The sequence below is a fragment of the Podarcis pityusensis genome, assembly GCF_964106645.2.
Source record: "Podarcis pityusensis genome assembly, chromosome: 3".
NCBI classification, from domain to species: domain Eukaryota; kingdom Metazoa; phylum Chordata; class Lepidosauria; order Squamata; family Lacertidae; genus Podarcis; species Podarcis pityusensis.
Window position 1 is genome coordinate 104,260,639 of NC_138026.1, and position 17,336 is coordinate 104,277,974.

At 45.1% G+C, this 17,336-nt stretch overlaps 1 protein-coding gene across 3 annotated transcripts in view; it reads right to left on the reverse strand.

Annotated features, from left to right (window-relative positions):
- The window catches only part of STPG4 (sperm-tail PG-rich repeat containing 4), a 32,955-nt gene extending 16,131 nt beyond the window's left edge, over positions 1-16,824 (reverse strand). For 2 of the 3 annotated variants that reach the window (XM_080998203.1, XM_080998201.1), the window contains exons 1-4: positions 12,646-12,771; positions 10,456-10,524; positions 8,568-8,828; positions 1,184-1,248 (exon numbers count right to left, since the gene is read on the reverse strand). In XM_080998203.1, coding sequence (XP_080854329.1) covers positions 1,184-1,248; positions 8,568-8,828; positions 10,456-10,524; positions 12,646-12,699 — 449 coding nt within the window. In that variant the 5' untranslated portion in view covers positions 12,700-12,771. Of the gene's footprint in view, positions 1-1,183; positions 1,249-8,567; positions 8,829-10,455; positions 10,525-12,645; positions 12,772-16,584 lie in introns of those variants that run through there. The other variant, XM_080998202.1, reaches the window with a different exon arrangement.
- Positions 16,825-17,336: the final 512 nt, after the last annotated feature.

Genomic DNA, 17,336 nt, shown 5'->3' on the forward strand with positions numbered 1-17,336 from the left:
GGGGGGGGGGGAGAGAGAATGTGTTTTAAGTTCTTTTGAGAAGTCCTCAACTTCAGAAACGGTCCCCAGTCCCATTTTCCTTTTAGCTTAGAAATGTATCTGATCAAAAGTCAGCATGCAACTTATCAGACATTATGCAAAGCTTAAAGAATGTGCAGGAAACACACCTATTTCAATTGTGTTGTTTTAATTGGACCGTGGGTTTAGGTGTTTTGCTTATTTAATTGTGCCTTTGCACCCTTCCCCAAACTACAGTTCCTAGGAATTGCAGGGGTAGGGGTTGCTTTGAATGCACGGCATGTACACAGCCTTGGTCATTTGGAGATTTTGTTTGTGTGTGTAGCAACTAACAAGCAAACTAATAAATTCAAATAAAAATAATGCACTAGTGTCTGATTCTTTGGACAAGAACTTAAGAAGATCCTAGCAGACCAGTCCAGAGGTCAATCTAGTTCATGGGTAGGCAAACTAAGGCCCGGGGGCCGGATGCAGCCCAATCGCCTTCTCAATCCGACCCGCGGATGGTCTGGGAATCAGCATGTTTTTACATGAGTAGAATGTGTCCTTTTATTTAAAATGCATCTCTGGGTTATTTGTGGGGCCTGCCTGGTGTTTTCACATGAGTAGAATGTGTCATTTTATTTAAAATGCATCTCTGGGTTATTTGTGGGGCATAGGAATTCGTTCATCCCCCCCCCCCAAAAAAATATATAATCCAGCCTCTCACAAGGTCTGAGGGACAGTGGACCGGCCCCCTGCTGAAAAGGTTTGCTGACCCCTGATGTAGTTCAGCATCCTGTTTTCACAGTGGCCAATCAGATGCCCAGAAGCAGGACCCAAGCCCTCTTCCCTCCTTTGGTTTTCAGCAACTGGTCTTCAGAAGCATACAGCCCGCCCGCCCCCACCATGCCCCATGCTCTTAGTGCAAATGGAGGTCAGCCCTCAAAGCGAGGTGCTTTCTTGAAAACAAACCATCTTTTTAATTGAAGCCTGCTTATTGAAATCAGCAGGAGTCTATCTGAGTTGGTGGCATGAATCGCCCTTTGTCCTCAGCCATGGGATTTGCCGCCGCTTGGAAATGAGGCAAAATGAAGGCTTTAAAATAAAGCAGGCAAAAATAATCTGTACAGGGTGGGGGAGGAGCGGGAGGGAGAAGCGAGATTAGCAAAGACTGTGTACTCACTTGGTTGGAAAAGTGGGCACAGGAGGAGGGAAAAGATCGTACTGCCCGGGGTCAGTGTTTATATCCTGTGGGGAATCAAGTGTACACAATACAAATGTCAGTAACCCAAGTTTTATTTTATTATATACTATTTAAAATAGTTGTTTCCCCAATTCCTCATCACAAAGATTCAGGAGGCAGCTAACAAATCTGACAGGGTAAAGCTTTCTCTACGGATTATAAAATAGTAGCAAATAAAGTTTCAGCAGCTCACAAGTCAACGTTCAAATTATAACATTATCTTTGTTCTGAAAGCTGAGAAGAGGGTTGCCTTCAGATGATTTCTGAGAGAAGGTGCCACAATCCAGAAGGCCCTGCTTCTTCTCTCCTCGCAGAGCTTGATTATTGGGCAGGTTCATGTGGTGGGGTCATGTGTTCTGCTTGCAGGGGTGCCGACTTTCTCCCCACATGACATCACACGCACGTGTGACATCACACACAATGACGTCATGCACCCTTCTGCGCACACAAATGCTCACCCGGCGGTGGCAGGCTGCGGGGGATGGCAGCCCTCTCAATATTGAGGGAGGGGACTTAGCCCCCTACACACAAATACTGAGGGGGCGGAAACTCCTTCTGGTTGGCGCCCCTGTCTGCTTGATAGGCCTTCACATAGAAGACTGTCCTCTATCAGAGAACAGTCCTCTCTTTGAGGAAGGCTTCTATCTGAAGCACTGTCCAGTCCCAGCCCAATTTACATACATACATACATACATACATACATTTTTATTTACACCCCACCCTTCCCGGTTCAGAAAACCAGGCTCAGGGTGGCTAACAACAAATTTAAAACACTTAATTGATGCAACAAAAAACAGCATAAAATACAGCATAAAACATGAATAACAATAAATTCAGAATTCAAAAATCAATTTAGGGGGGTGTGATGGGACGATGAGCTGCTTGTGTGTAAAATCCTAGTCCCTCAGAGTTTGGTCAAGTTTGCAAACCTCTGTCTGTAACGGAGCCCCTTAAACATGGCTCCGTCAGTCGCTGGCAGATTCCGACAGTGGTTGCTTTCGGAATCGCTTCCAACATAAAAGCTCCTTAACGGAAACACGTCTTCTGGACTCTCTGCGTGACAGTTTCCGGCGAGGAGTGGGTGTCCCTACAGGAGGTCCTGAAACCTCCCCACTGTTTTCGCTGGAAGTGTCTCTGAGCCATCCCTCCAGCTCCCTTTCCCTCAGCTCAGCTCCTCTCCCCCTACTGGTTCCCTCTTCAGCTGCTGAGTCTCTCCCAACCTGTGTGAGCCCTTTCACTTCCCTTCCTTCCGATGGCAGTTCCCTGACATCCACCTCCCCTCCAGGGCCCCCTTCATCCCCTCTCGCCCCCTCCTCTACGGGCGGTGAGGAGGCAAAACCCCGGAATGAACTTCCTTCATCTTCCGATGTCCCGAACACTTCTCTCCACCTGTTGCGGTTCCTGGTCTCGAAGTACTCCTCCTCCTCAGAGTCCATCTCCCCTTCCCCTTCCGATTCCGAGAATCCTTCCAACTCCTCCTCCTCATCGGTGGTCCCAAAGTATTCCCTCCGGAACCTCTCCACAGGCTGAGGTTTCCTTGGGAACCTTTGATGGAACGTTTCTATCAATACCTCGTCATTGATATCTTCTGCCATTACCCAAGTGTTTTCTGACTCCGGTTCTCCTTCCCACGCTACCAAATACTCCACCTGATCCCCCTTCCATCTGGCGTCGAGGATTTCTGCCACATGGCTGCTGCATTCCCTTTCTTCTATGACTGGTCCCCGAGTGGCCATCCCTTCTCGTCCCCCCTCATACGGTGACAGTAACGACCTGTGAAATACTGGGTGCAGTTTCATGTGGTTGGGTAACCGGAGCCTGAAAGCCACTGGGTTGACCTGTTGAATGACCTCAAAGGGACCCAATCTCCTGGGTCTTAATTTCTTACAACCTCCTTTGAACGGCAACCCTTGGGTTGACAGCCACACCCTATCTCCCACCCTTATGGTTTCACCTTCCCTTCGGTTCTTGTCTGCCTGCCTCTTGTATTCTTCCTTCGCCCTTTCTAAGTTGAGTTGGAGCTGACGATGGATTGCTTCCATTTCTTCTACAAAATGCTCGGCTGCCGGGACACCCCATCTCTCCCCTTCTCCCCCTGGGAAAGCCCTGGGATGACACCCATAATTAGCCAAGAAGGGGCTCATCCCTGTGGACACATTCTCGGCATTGTTGTAGGCAAATTCCGCCAGCGCCAACTTTTCTACCCAGTCATTCTCTCTGTCATTGACATAACACCTCAGGTATTGCTGGAGGACCCCGTTTGCTCTTTCCGCCTGCCCGTTGGTTTCAGGGTGCCGGGCAGTCGAAAAGTTGACCTCCACCTGCAGTAAGCTCATGAGCTTCCTCCAGAACCTGGAAGTAAATTGTTTTCCTCGGTCTGAGACCACCCTCAATGGCACCCCGTGCAACCTAAAAATGTGTTCTACAAATAACTTCGCTGTCTCTTCCGCCGTGACTGCATGCGAGCAGGCTACAAAGTGGCACATCTTTGTTAGTAGGTCTACCACCACCATGATGGCTGTTTTCCCCTTGGACTTCGGCAGATCAGTCATAAAATCTATCGACACTGCCTCCCAAGGTCGTTCTGGGGTTGGTAAGGGTTCTAATAGCCCCGCCGGTGCCCGCCTCTCCCCTTTGGCTCGCTGGCATTGCTCACACCCTCTTACATACTCCCGTACATCTTCCCTCACCTTAGGCCACCAAAATTCCCTGGTGACCAACCACATGGTTTTGTGTTGTCCAAAATGCCCCGCCGTGGGGCTGTCGTGCAACTGCTTGAGTACCCTCCCCCTTAAGTCTCCTTCAGGGATATACAGTGCCCCTTTGTAATACAAAGCTCCATTTCTTTCCTCGAAACCCCCTGGTTCCTCTCCCTCACCCCTAAGACCTCTGAGCTTATTCTGGGCGTATTCATCATTCTCTGTTTCCTCTACCAGTTCTCTTTGTCCCACCAATGCCCCCCCACACACCCAGCGGTCCTCTGGAATGACATGTCTCTCTTCGGGTGCTCCCTCCCCCTCCAAATATTCAGGTTTGCGTGAGAGAGCGTCCGCCCTAATGTTCTCTGGGCCTGGCACGTAACAAATCTCAAAGTTAAATTTGGAGAACTCCTGGGCCCATCTCACTTGCCGTTGGTTGAGCACTCGTGCCGTCCTCCAATACTCTAGGTTCTTGTGGTCAGTGCACACTTGCACCTTATGTTGTGCGCCAATTAGCAGGTGCCTCCATCTCCGGAACGCCTCATGAATGGCTAGTAGTTCTCGGTCATACACCGTGTAGTTCCTCTCGGATTTGTTCAGCTTTCGCGAAAAAAAGGCACACGGTCTCCACTCTGACTCCTCCTTCCCTGGCTGCAGAAGCACCGCCCCAATAGCTCTGTCTGATGCGTCAGTTTCCACTCTCATCGGTTTTTGTAAATCCACATGCAGGAGTTGTTGTTCCGAGGCGAAGGCCCTTTTTAGTTCCTCAAATGCTCGCTCCGCCTCCTCAGTCCAAACGAACTTCTTCTTACTGCTGAGACAGTCCGTAATGGGCGCCGTCAGGTGGGCAAAGTTTCGGATGAACTTACGATAGAAGTTCCCAAATCCTAGGAACCTCTGCACATCCTTCCTTGTTTTGGGTGTTTTCCATTCCAGCACCGCCTGGACCTTGCCGGGATCCATGGCCAATCCCTTGTCTGACAGGCGATACCCCAGGAATTCCACCTCCTTGGTATGAAACTGACACTTCTCCAGTTTCACCCACAGCTGGTTGGCTTGCAGCCTGCTCAACACTTCTCTGACGTCTCTCACATGCTGCTCCTCATTCTCAGAATACACCAACACGTCGTCTAAGAAGGCCACACAATTCTTGTAAAGCAAAGGCCCCAGGACGTGGTTCATAAACGATTGAAAGCACGCGGAGCCTCCTTGTAGGCCGAAGGGCATAACTAAATATTCAAATGCCCCCAAAGGGGTGAACATGGTGGTTTTCCATTCATCCCCCTTCCTTATTCGTATCAGGTTGTACGCCCCCCTTAGGTCCAGTTTAGTAAAAATCTTTCCCTTCCTGACCCTTGTCAAAATGTCGTCAATCCTGGGCATAGGGAAAGCCACTGGTTCTGACACTGCATTTAAGGCCCTGAAGTCACACACAAGCCTCGGCTTGTTCGTGTTTTTTTTATCCACAAAAAACACTGGGCTGCCCCCCACCGCCCTGGACTCTCTGATGAACCCTCTCTTCAGGTTCTTGTCAATGAACTCTCTTAGCTCCTGCATCTCTCTGTCTGACATGGCGTACAGCTTGCCTACAGGGAGCTGTGCCCCAGGGAGTAAATTGATTTGACAGTCAAAGGGTCTATGCGGGGGTAGTTGGTCAGCTTCCCTTTCGCTGAAGACGTCGCGGAGATCTGCGTATTGTCGTGGTACCTTCACGTTCTCCGTTACTTCAGTCCCTGCTAGGGTGGCTTGGGCCCCTGCCAAACCCTTTCCCTCTTTGCAGTGTTCTAAGCAATGTGCTGAACCAAAAGAAACCACTCTCTGATGCCAGCCCACCAGCGGATCATGTAACGCTAGCCAGCTCATCCCCAATATAATGGGAGCTCCTCCCAAGGTGGCCACATTAAACGCTATCAGTTCGGTGTGCCTTGCCACCTTCATTATCATTGGGACGGTCTGCAAGCTGACTTCTCCTCCCAACAGCTCCCTGCCATCGATCGTGGTCACCTGCAGGGGGTTGCTTAAAGGGATCGTCTGTATCTGGTGTTCAGCTGCAAACTCTTTGCTCATGAAATTGCAGGAGCTGCCTGAGTCCAACAGCGCCTTTATCTTTAGAGGGTGTCCGTTTGGCAGCTCTAGCGCCACTTCTATCACTAGGGCGGGTTTAGGAGGTTCTGGCGTGGGCACTTTCACTGCTCTTTGGCCTGGCTGCTGTGCCCCGACGGTGGCAGCCAGGCGTTGGCTTTTACTTGCTTCGGTATTTCTTCCTCTCTTCCCTCCACAGCTCCTACCATCCCTTGCCATTCCTTCCTCTGGGGGCAGACTCTGGCAAAGTGACCTGGCTGTTGGCAGAGATAGCATTTCCGGGCGCCTTTTCCCTCCTTCTTTCCCCCCTCACTGGGCTTTGAAACTGCGCGCGCGCGCGCTGTTCCGATTTCCATCGGCTCTGCCGGCGGGAAAGTTGGCTCTGGAATGTCTGGAATGCGGAACTCCTTCCAACGTTCCCCCTTCCCTTCCCGCCTCTCCAATGCTCTCGCCTCCTGGCGCGCTCCTATGGTCAGCGCTGATTTGGTCAGCTGGTCCATAGACTCCGCCCTGGGCGCCCGGGAAAGTTCGTCTTTCACAGCCGAAGAAAGCCCTTCTTCAAAGAGCATTTGAATGGGTTCCGCCGATAGATCCCACCCCAATTTATGGATCAACATGGTGAACTCAGTCCAGTACTCACGGACAGATCGGCTCCCCTGTTTGCAAGCCATTAACTGTCTGCGGACCACTCCCTGTTCAATATCGCTGGAAAACATCAGATCCATGGCGCGAAAGAACTTCATCGTGTCCTTTAGGACGTCACTATTCGCTGCCATCAGGGGTCTAACCCAGTCTCTCGCCCCCTTTTCAAGATGCCCAATCACGAAAGCCACTCGTGATTCCTCGTCAGGGAATTCATCAAACTGCAGATTGAGGGCATATTGCATCTCTGTCCGAAAGCCATGATAGTCTTTGGGCTCCCCCCCAAACTTCTGCACCAATCCTGGTACCTTTCTGACGAGCTGGGTGTCTTTCCCCTTTTTGTCTGCATCCTGAGCCCTCCTCTCCTCGAGCCTCGCCGTCTGCAGCGCTAGCTGGACCTCCAACACCCGGTACCTTTCTTCCAGGCTTGGACCCGCTCCAGCTCCTGCTTCTCCGGTTCCGGCTGGGTTGCTCATGATGCCTTCTCCTGCACAAGCTGCTCACGAAGACTGTCGGAATGCTGTGATGGGACGATGAGCTGCTTGTGTGTAAAATCCTAGTCCCTCAGAGTTTGGTCAAGTTTGCAAACCTCTGTCTGTAACGGAGCCCCTTAAACATGGCTCCGTCAGTCGCTGGCAGATTCCGACAGTGGTTGCTTTCGGAATCGCTTCCAACATAAAAGCTCCTTAACGGAAACACGTCTTCTGGACTCTCTGCGTGACAGTTTCCGGCGAGGAGTGGGTGTCCCTACAGGAGGTCCTGAAACCTCCCCACTGTTTTCGCTGGAAGTGTCTCTGAGCCATCCCTCCAGCTCCCTTTCCCTCAGCTCAGCTCCTCTCCCCCTACTGGTTCCCTCTTCAGCTGCTGAGTCTCTCCCAACCTGTGTGAGCCCTTTCACTTCCCTTCCTTCCGATGGCAGTTCCCTGACAGGGGGAAATCCATCCAATAAACATTAGATGATCACCTGGGCTAGCTGGCTAAATTAGTCCTATTTGGGCCAGCGAGGAGGCCAGGGGAGAATTAGCTGTGGGATCCCAGAGCGGGTAATCTTCATAAAAAGGGGAGGGAGAGGGAAGGAAGGGGAATAAAAGATCAAGCTAAGTTCAAATTGAAAGCCAGGCGGAATAGCTCTGTTTCACAGGCCCTGCGGAAGGAAGATAAATCCTGCAGGGCCCTGGTCTCATGGGACAGAGCATTACACCAGATTGGAGCCATCACTGCGAAAGCCCTGGCCCTGGTGGAGGATAATCTGACTTCTTTAATAATAATCTGACCTCTAAAACTGTGATTATTCATGGACCTTCAGGTCCTTTGCGGGGCATACCAGGAGACCCCCCTCCCCCCAAAAAAGAGAGCGAGAGAGCAGGGGTTCTGAAGTTGTCCATCAACAGCATTCGGATAACAGACTGAGCAGGCACCCAGGGAACTTGGGCACGGTGATGAAATGCAGTGTATTTCTATAGCGACATTATCTAAATTTGCAAAGCTAGACATTTAACCTTTAAAGCTGAGTAATAATAATACAGTGGAACCTCAGTTTTTGAACGTAATCTGTTCCGGAAGACCGTTCGACTTCCGAAATGTTTGAAAACCAATGAGCAATGGGCAGCTGGCAAAATCCATTGAGGAAAAAAGAAAAACACGCAGTGGAAACCGTTTGACTTCTGAGGTGCATTCGAAAATGGAAGCAATTACTTGCGGGTTTTTGGTGTTCAGCTTCCGAAACATTTGGCTTCCAAGACGCTCAAAAACTGAGATTCCACTATAATTATTATAATAATTATAATTATAATTATTATACCCCACCCATCTGGCTGGGTTTCCCCCCTCCTTAGTTATTAAAATGAATGCCCCCCCCCCAATATTTTTTTTAATGAACGGGCCCATTTCTTTACTTTTACCTTATCTCTATAGGAGGCAGTCGTGGGCGCCTCCCTCGAGACGCTCCTGAAGGAATATGTCACGCGCTTTTTCTCAGCCAGCTCCACAAACGAAGGAGGGATGTATTTGAAGCTGCTTGGTAGGGTCATGTCAGTCATCTGTTGGAAGATGGAGATCCTCTTCCGGCCTTCCCCTTTAAAATTGTACGTCCGCTTCACTGGGTTCAGCTGAGCATCCTCGAGAAAATCCCGGACTGGGTAGCAGCCTGGTATTGGGGTGGGCTGAAGGAAAGAAACTTGAAATCTGACCCACAGCTAGCAATTAACTTGAGGATTTCGGGATTTGTCGTACTTATTTGCTCTAGGTTGTAGGTTTTATCCTCCCTTTCCTCTAAGAAGCTCAATGCAGCAGACAAGGAACGGCATTCAAGTGTACATTCCTCTCTTCCCCTCTAAATGGTGTTCTTTAAAGCATAAACACATACTCTCCTTGTGGTGAAATAGCAGTTTTGTTTTATTTTGTTATTAACCGTTAAAAGATGCCAGCCAAAAACCTTTAGGGGAGTTCCAGTGTTAGAGTAAACGCATTAAAATCAGTTGGCTTCGGTTACAGTAATGTCTTGTCTGCATCTCTATTTTAATACCACACTGTCTGAACCAGGCAGGGCCAGCCTTTTTGCTGCCTGAGGTAAAAGACAAGATGGCCTCCGCTCCTTTTCCATGTGCAGAAGCCAACTGGGATGGCAGTTGACTCTTACCACAGCACTGATGAAGGGACAGCATTTTCCACTTGTTGGTGGGGCGGGGGGAGGACAGTTAGTGTAGCATACACAGCTCTTTCCTCCTTCGGAGGAAGCAATGTGCTTTAAATGTGTGGTGAGGATGTGAGAGTGTATTGCATACAGTGTTATTCCTCCTCCAGTTGAAACTGATAAAAGGGGAAATTTCAAAAATGAGGATGAGGGGAAGTAAAATCTCTCTCTTCCTCTCTTTCTTCCCACCCTTCCTACACCTTCCACCCTGGTTGTTGTAAGGCTGGCAGGATTTAAAAAGTGGTGGTTTGCTCCATCATGGACTCCCCACCCCTCACCCTACATAAAATAAGGGCTCTGGTTGTACTTTGTAGTGTAAAAAGTTGTCTATTTGATAAAATGTATTTACTGCTTGATGGGGTTTTTTTTTTTTTAATTAAAAAAAAACATTCGAAGCAGTTTACAAAACAAATAAATATCATTATTGATTAAAAAACAGTCAACAAATCAAAATATTTTAAAAATAATTTAAACTCACAAAAAGCTTAAAAAAAAATTAAGATGCATGCCAACATTCTACATGTCTGAAATACTTTCCTAAACAAAAATGCTTATTTTTATACAGGGGCTCAAAAGAAGGGAACCTGTCTAATATAAATAGGCAGGGAGTTCTGAAGAATAGGTGCCGCCACGCTAAAAGGTCAATTTCTCAGAAATGCAGAGCAAATATTACGCAGCCCCGGGAAGAGTGGCAGTTCCACAGACTGAAGTGGCCGAAGGGGTAAAAAAAAACAAGGTTGAAATTCGCTTCCAAAGTATACAAGATAATGATGCACATGAACCAAGTCAATTCGTGCGAAATATTCTTACACGGGGGGTGGTTGTTTGAAGGGGGCATACTTTATATTAGCATTGTTCCCATGTGCGTTACGCAAAGGATGGAGTGCCCTTTTCCACATCAGATTTCCACATCGGAAGGCTCACGGTAAATGACTATATTCCAGAATTCTGCTCCGGTTAAGAACTGGGGCTTGCAATTGCTGGAAAAATGCACAGCGCCTTCTAAAACTCTGCACAATCATGTCAGGTCACGCAGTGTTTCGGTTTCCACCTTGGTGACACACAGCTAAGCACAATTAAATGAACATTATACATACCCTAAGGGATTCCCTCCACCACGCATCTCTTCCAAAATCAACTTCTTTATCCTTGTCTTTGTCAGCAACCTTCAAAGAAATCCAGATTTTATGTGCAACTTTTTACATTTGTCCATTGGTCATAGATGTACGTACTGTATATATGTTGCCTACATACGAACACAGACAAAACCCTAAATCTTCATATATGCTACAAAGCACAAAAATAAAATACATACATCCTGATCCAAGGGGTCCCAACCATGTGCATAGATAGTGTTGCTTTCCAAACAAGAACCATTAATGGAAGGAAGAGAAACCAAAGCGAGGTGTACCCAAAATTATGGCACTAGTGGAGACATGGGCAGTATGTGCCTGCATGTCTCTCATGGTGTGGTTAAGCTATATGGTATATGTGACTTTCATGGATGTGTAAAAAAGCTTAAAAAAAAATTTGGATACCAATACGCACATTGATACAGAAGATTTTGAAGGTTAATATTCAACTGGAGCCAGAACTCTTCCTGCTGGGACTAATGAATATAAAAACAGAAAATGATTGTGGAATATTATTTCAATATATGAACACAGCGGCAAGATTGCCATATCCACAAAGATGGAAGGACTCACTATTATCTACTATGGAGAGTGCTTTTTTCGGGGGGGGGGGTACGTAGGGGTACACATACCCCTAAACATTTTGTGAATCTAAGTTTGGCCTCATTGAGGGGCAGTGTTTCAATATGAGCAGGAAAACATTAATTTTTTTTAGAAAAAAAGCACTATGGAAGAATGGTTATTGAAATTAATGGATTTGGCTGAGATGGAGAAGTTGACATGTTTAAGTAGAGAAAAACCATGGTTGACATTTATTAATGATTTATTAAGGATTTTTTGCACAGAAAGGAAAACAAACTTGTGATATCTGGGTTTGAAGACTGAAAAAAGGTTGGTTTATGGAAAGCAGAAGAGTTGGTAACTATTCTGGAACAAGGGTGTTGCTTAAGTCTATAAAGCTGATGAAACGAAGAATCGGAAGTATTTTCTTGTATTTTCTTCTCTTTCTTTTACTTTCTCTCTTTTAGTTTTTAATGTTAAAAAATGCTTGGTATTTGATATTGAAGTATATTGTGTATTGCTTTTCCTTTGTTTTTGTTTTTCTCCAAGCCTTACTAAAAAAAATCATTTTTAAAAATAGAAGGTGTGACTTTCACATTAAGAGAAGCAAGTTCACACACCTAGGAAGGGGTGCTTAGAAGAGCTGATAGTTCAGGTATGCATGCGAGACACATGAAAAGAAAGTAGAGGGCATGCCTTGCATGCAGAGGATCGCAGGTTAAGTTCTTGTGATCTGTGAGATCTGGCCTGAAATAGATGGCCGGGCTGGTGGGGTGGTGCACTGGGGGCTTCTGCCACCTGAAGCAGCAGCCTCATCCTGCCAAATGGCTGCACCGGCCCTGGTTAGGGGAAGAGGATATGGCCCAAAACTTTTGTGTTGTGAGAATGTGTTCGTGAATGATTTTGATCAGTGTATTATATATGGGATTTTTGTAGAGATATTCTAGCTCTATACTGCAATTCTGCCACATGCTCATCTTGAATTTTAATGGATTTTGTTGCTTTGCACATGACTTGCTTTTGCAGTTATTTATTTTGCTTACGTCCGTTGTTTCAAAATATTTGCTGTCGCTTAATTATGCAATTTTAAATGTAGGATTATTATTTCTCCTTTCTTGGAGGTATTATAGATGCTGAATAACCATCTATCATGGATGCTTTAGTTGCGGTTCTTTGCATTGCAGAGGCTTGGACTAGATGACCCATGGGTCATACAATTTGATGATTTTATGATTATTAAAAGCCAGGCTTTGGGGGAAGGCCGGGCTGTGGCATAATGGGTCAGTATGTCTGGATGTTAACTAGGTTGGTGGTTCAAGGCTGCCCAGGGGCGATTGTGGGCAGGATTGCAGAGGGCTGTACTAAACTGTCCTCAGGGTCCCTTCCAACTCTACAATTCTAAGTGCATTGTGATATTTTATTTCTGCTGTTCCAGGCTCTCTTATTTGTGATTTGTAATTAATTTTATTATATTTGATTTTTATTCTTGGGGTTATTGTGTGGCACATAGAGACCACTGAACGAGGATAGGGTACAAATACTTCAAATAAAAGAACAAACAAATAAATCCAAAGATGAGTGTATAGGATTTACCCCAAACTGTCCGCTCATTCTACTTGCGCCCCTACTGCGAGCTAGGATTTCCATCTTCTTTTGGACATAACCTGAGTACTGCTGTTGGTTTGCACCAGAGTTATAAAGGTATCTGTGACATCACAATTCAAGGGCTCTATATTAGAGTGTTCACACGCAAGAGGAGAAATGGGAAGAGATAAAACCTGGAAACAGCAAGTGGCTCAAAACAGAGAACTTAGAAAATATCGAAGAGAGTTAAAAAGCAGTAACAATTAGACTTTAAAGAAGAATGGGAACCTTTTACAAAGTACTTAAATAAACAACAAAATGAACTGGACTCCTTGGCAGGTTTTGAATAAACGGTCACAAACTTTTTCTTGGTAATATATAGATAGATAAATTAAGGTTCTTTACAATTTTATAATATGCAGAGAATAACATCTGATGAAAAACCAGAGAGAGGAGCTGAGGGAAGTCTGGGGGTGGGGTAGGAGGGGGGGTTCTTTTTGGGGGAGGGAAAAATGGGGGGGGGATGAGGATGATGTGTTTTTGATAAATTGTTATGTTGAAATTCCTAATAAAAATATTTTAAAAAGAAAAGAAAAGCAGTAATTGCCAAAAAATATTTTTTGGGGGGGGGGGGGGGAGAGGAATTTTTTACATATTTACATTTATTTAAGATAATTTATAGACTGTTTGATTGTAAACAGAGCCTCTATTACAAAGAACAAAGCAAACATGAAAATTGTCAATAAAAGACAAAGCTAAAAACAGATTAAAGTACAGTAACAGTTAAGCTAAAAACAGATTAAAACGTCTACATGCCTGAACAAAAAAACGCTTTTAGCAGCCCCCACACAGAGTGCATTACAGCAATCCAATTTTGTTTTTGTTTTTTTAATAATATTTTTTTTTTTTGCTTTTTTTTCCAAGGTCAGGATACATCGTCAATTACACAACAAAAGCGATTTTACAGAGAAAAAGAAAAAGTTAAATAAAAGAAAATTCACTTTTCCAAATCTTTTTTCATAGTCAACTGGACTTCCCCAGATCTTCCATCCCTGCATTCTTTACAATAAAAGAAAATTATACAGCAAATTAATACCTTGTTTCATATGTTTTTGTACTTTCATCCAATTATATACTCTAAATTTAAACTTTTCACAGTCATAACTTAATTTCAATCATTTTCAAATCTCAATACTGAAGCATGTTTTTCCCAAAACTTAGCAAATTCTCAACTTTCATATAACTTATAATGTTTTTGTAGATAGTCCTTAAATTTTTTCCAATCCTCTTCCACTGCCTCTTCTCCCAGGTCTCGGATTCTGCCAGTCATTTCAGCTAATTCCATGTAGTCCATCAGTTGCGTATGCCACTCTTCCAGCGTGGGTAGCTCCTGTGCCTTCCAATATTTGGCTATAAGAATTCTTGCTGCTGTAGTTGCATATAAAAAGAAAGTTCTGTCTTTCTTTGACACTCTCTGGCCTACAATGCCCAGGAGGAAGGCCTCTGGTTTCTTATGAAAGGTATACCTAAATACCTTTTTCAACTCGTTATAAATCATTTCCCAAAAGGCCTTCACCCTCGGGCATGTCCACCAGAGGTGAAAGAATGTTCCTTCAGCCTCCTTACATTTCCAACATTTATTGTCTGAATAAACAGCAATCCAATTTTGAAGTCCCTTGTGATCCCAGCGTTATCCTGATTTTAACCTTCTGGTGAACAGGCTGTGCAGGTTTTTGCATTGTTTGACTAAAAGCGACAGGGGCTGGACAAAAGTGATGTGTGCAAACAAGACATTTAAAAGAGCCATTTCAAAATCCAGTGCCAACTCCTATAAAAAAAACTCCTATAGAAAAAACTATTGTCATTTTCAATTGTTTACTGAGTAGACCCATTGAAATCAGCAGACCTAAATTAATTTCAGCCTAATCTGAGTAAAAGTAACCTGAATTCCTGCATTCCAGGGGGTTGGACTAGGTGACTCTTGGGGTCCCTTCCAACTCCTGATTCTATGAATGCAAGCCAGTCTTCCTCCAGCAAAAAAAAAAAAAAAAAAGCTGCTTATCTATATTTTGAATAAAAGGATGGCAATAAAGGAGTGTCCCAGTGAATAAACCAACGTCAAGATTTGAAGGTGGAGTACCAGGCAATCAAATTAATGAGAGTGGACATGTGTTTCTTGAACACTACAGAATATGGCAAACTGCTTTATAAACTGAATCTGAAAAGCTTTTTGCAATACGGCATGGTAGTTTACTGTTAAAATGCAAAACAAGAATTAAAATCTAATCGCTCATATCCACCAACTGCTCTGAGTGCTTCAATTAGCTCTTTGGATCCCAGACCATAGTTGCAAATTGGTTTCCCAGCCACAGAGATCAGTTCTCCTCTTGCTTTGTGTGTGCCTCTTTTTGTTTGCTTGTGGGAGTCAAGCAACATGGAAGTAGCCTTATATTGAGTAAGAACATTTGGTCCATCTAGCTAAATGTTTTCTACACTGACCAGCAGGGTTAGACAAGGGACATTCCCAAACCTTCCTGGGGAATGAACCTGGGACCTTGTGCTTGTAAAAAGCAGATGAGCTTAAGTGCTGCCTTTAGAATTTGGTACATTGGAAGGCTTTTGTCGTTTGCACGCGCGCGCACCCACCCACCCACCCACCGCCAATAATCTCCCTGTGATGCAGCTGTTCTCTTCAGCATAAATGAACCATATGAAAATTAAAGTGCATTTCCAGGAAATCAGGGCATTTCCATCTCCAGGGGATTCCAAGGGTTTATTCTGATGATCTCTCAGAGCACAAGCAAGTACACTTCATCATTTGAAGGGCTGCCATGCCCCATGAAAATGCAACCAGATGACCAGTCCACATGCAGCATGGTTACAGGATGAATCATATGAAGTTGCCATGACTACTGCATCCTACAGGTCCTACAGACCCTTGCCTGTGTTCTGAGAACATGAAAGGTTGCTACCCCAGTTCCCATCAGTTTTACCAGAACTGTGTGAAAAGATCTGAAATGTCTTTGTGTAATAGGCAGAACACACTTAAAATGGGAACTCCGGATGATCATTGCACAAAACCAACTAAGCAACAGAATGTGGGAAGAGTCTCACTTCAGGTCTTCTCAACATGCAACGGTGGGGTGATGGAATCATGTGTGACCTCTTTTATAGAATCATAGAATCATAGAGTTGGAAGAGACCACAAGGGCCATCGAGTCCAACCCCCTGCCAAGCAGGAAACACCATCAGAGCACTCCTGACATATGGTTGTCAAGCCTCTGCTTAAAGACCTCCAAAGAAGACTCCACCACACTCCTTGGCAGCAAATTCCACTGTCGAACAGCTCTTACTGTCAGGAAGTTCTTCCTAATGTTTAGGTGGAATCTTCTTTCTTGTAGTTTGGATCCATTTACACGGAGCCAAGCACCTGAACTGGGCTTGCATGCTGTAAAAAGATCTAACAAATGCTAAGAAACTACAGACTCCCAACAGAAACTCTAGGGACCTGACAACAAATGCAAACTGAGGATTTGCCATTCTAGATTTGGCTGGATAACCTTGAAGTGTATAAGCACTGATTGATACTTCCCCACCAAGGCAAATATTAACAGTATTTTAAGGTGGGGAATCCGTTTGTTGCTATGACCAATATCCTTTTACCCAATCTAAGGGCTTTTATAATACAAAGTTGATCCCACACGTCCACTTTCCCATGGAGGCAGGGCTTGAGGTCTCTCTTCAGAATGCAGAATTCCTATTGCTGCATGGTGGGTTACAGGGGGCGAGAGAAGACATAAAAAATCTCTTACTCTCCCTCCCTCAAGCACCAAATTTCAGCTGCCAGAGAAATTTCCTAGTTATGACGCATATGACTTGAGGCCCACACTGATCAATCACCATAGAACATTGTCAAAGGCTTAATGGAAACCAAAAGGAGTAACAAACCGTGTCTTCAGACGCTTGCGCAAAAGTACTGCGACGGCCACCAAGCATTTTGACTTTTAGGTTTCGTTATGGTTGGTAGTGAGTGGAACTTCTGTACATCATGGAAAACTGCCTTGTAAAGATGTGGCCATGCTTTGCCTCACTGACCATCCCCAGATGCTATCCCACACCTGTATCAAAACGAGAGGACTCATAATGAGTCACTACAGAGGCAAGGGCCAGACCTTTCCTATGTACCTCCTTTCACTCACTAGCAGTTATAATGAAGTGTCACTATGGACATTATGATACAATGTACAAACTCTCAATCAGGAGGGAGCTTTTGATTTTGAAACACATGCAATCTGTCCATCCAGGAATGGGGGGGAAACCCTTGTTTTTGGGCTTGTACCCATTTACTAGTGGAATGAGGAAGACTGAACTAAAAATATTTTAGACCACTTTAGCATTCAAGCTTCAAGGTAGCTTTACCAAGTTCGGACTGTACGAATGAAAAACACACAGAAAATAAATAGTATACATAAGACACCGCCAAGCATGGCAAAACAGGAACCAAAGGAAACAAGGTTTTTATTTGTCTGCAGAAGTAGTAGTTCATAGCATTGGGGATGCTACAGAAAGCCATGCTTCTGATAAAGGCTAATCTGGTGTCCCTGTGATATAATTTGAAGCAGAACCTCATTGGAAGATAATAAATGCTGAGGAGGAAGGCCTCAAATGAAAGGAAACATTCACTCATATAGTTATACTCA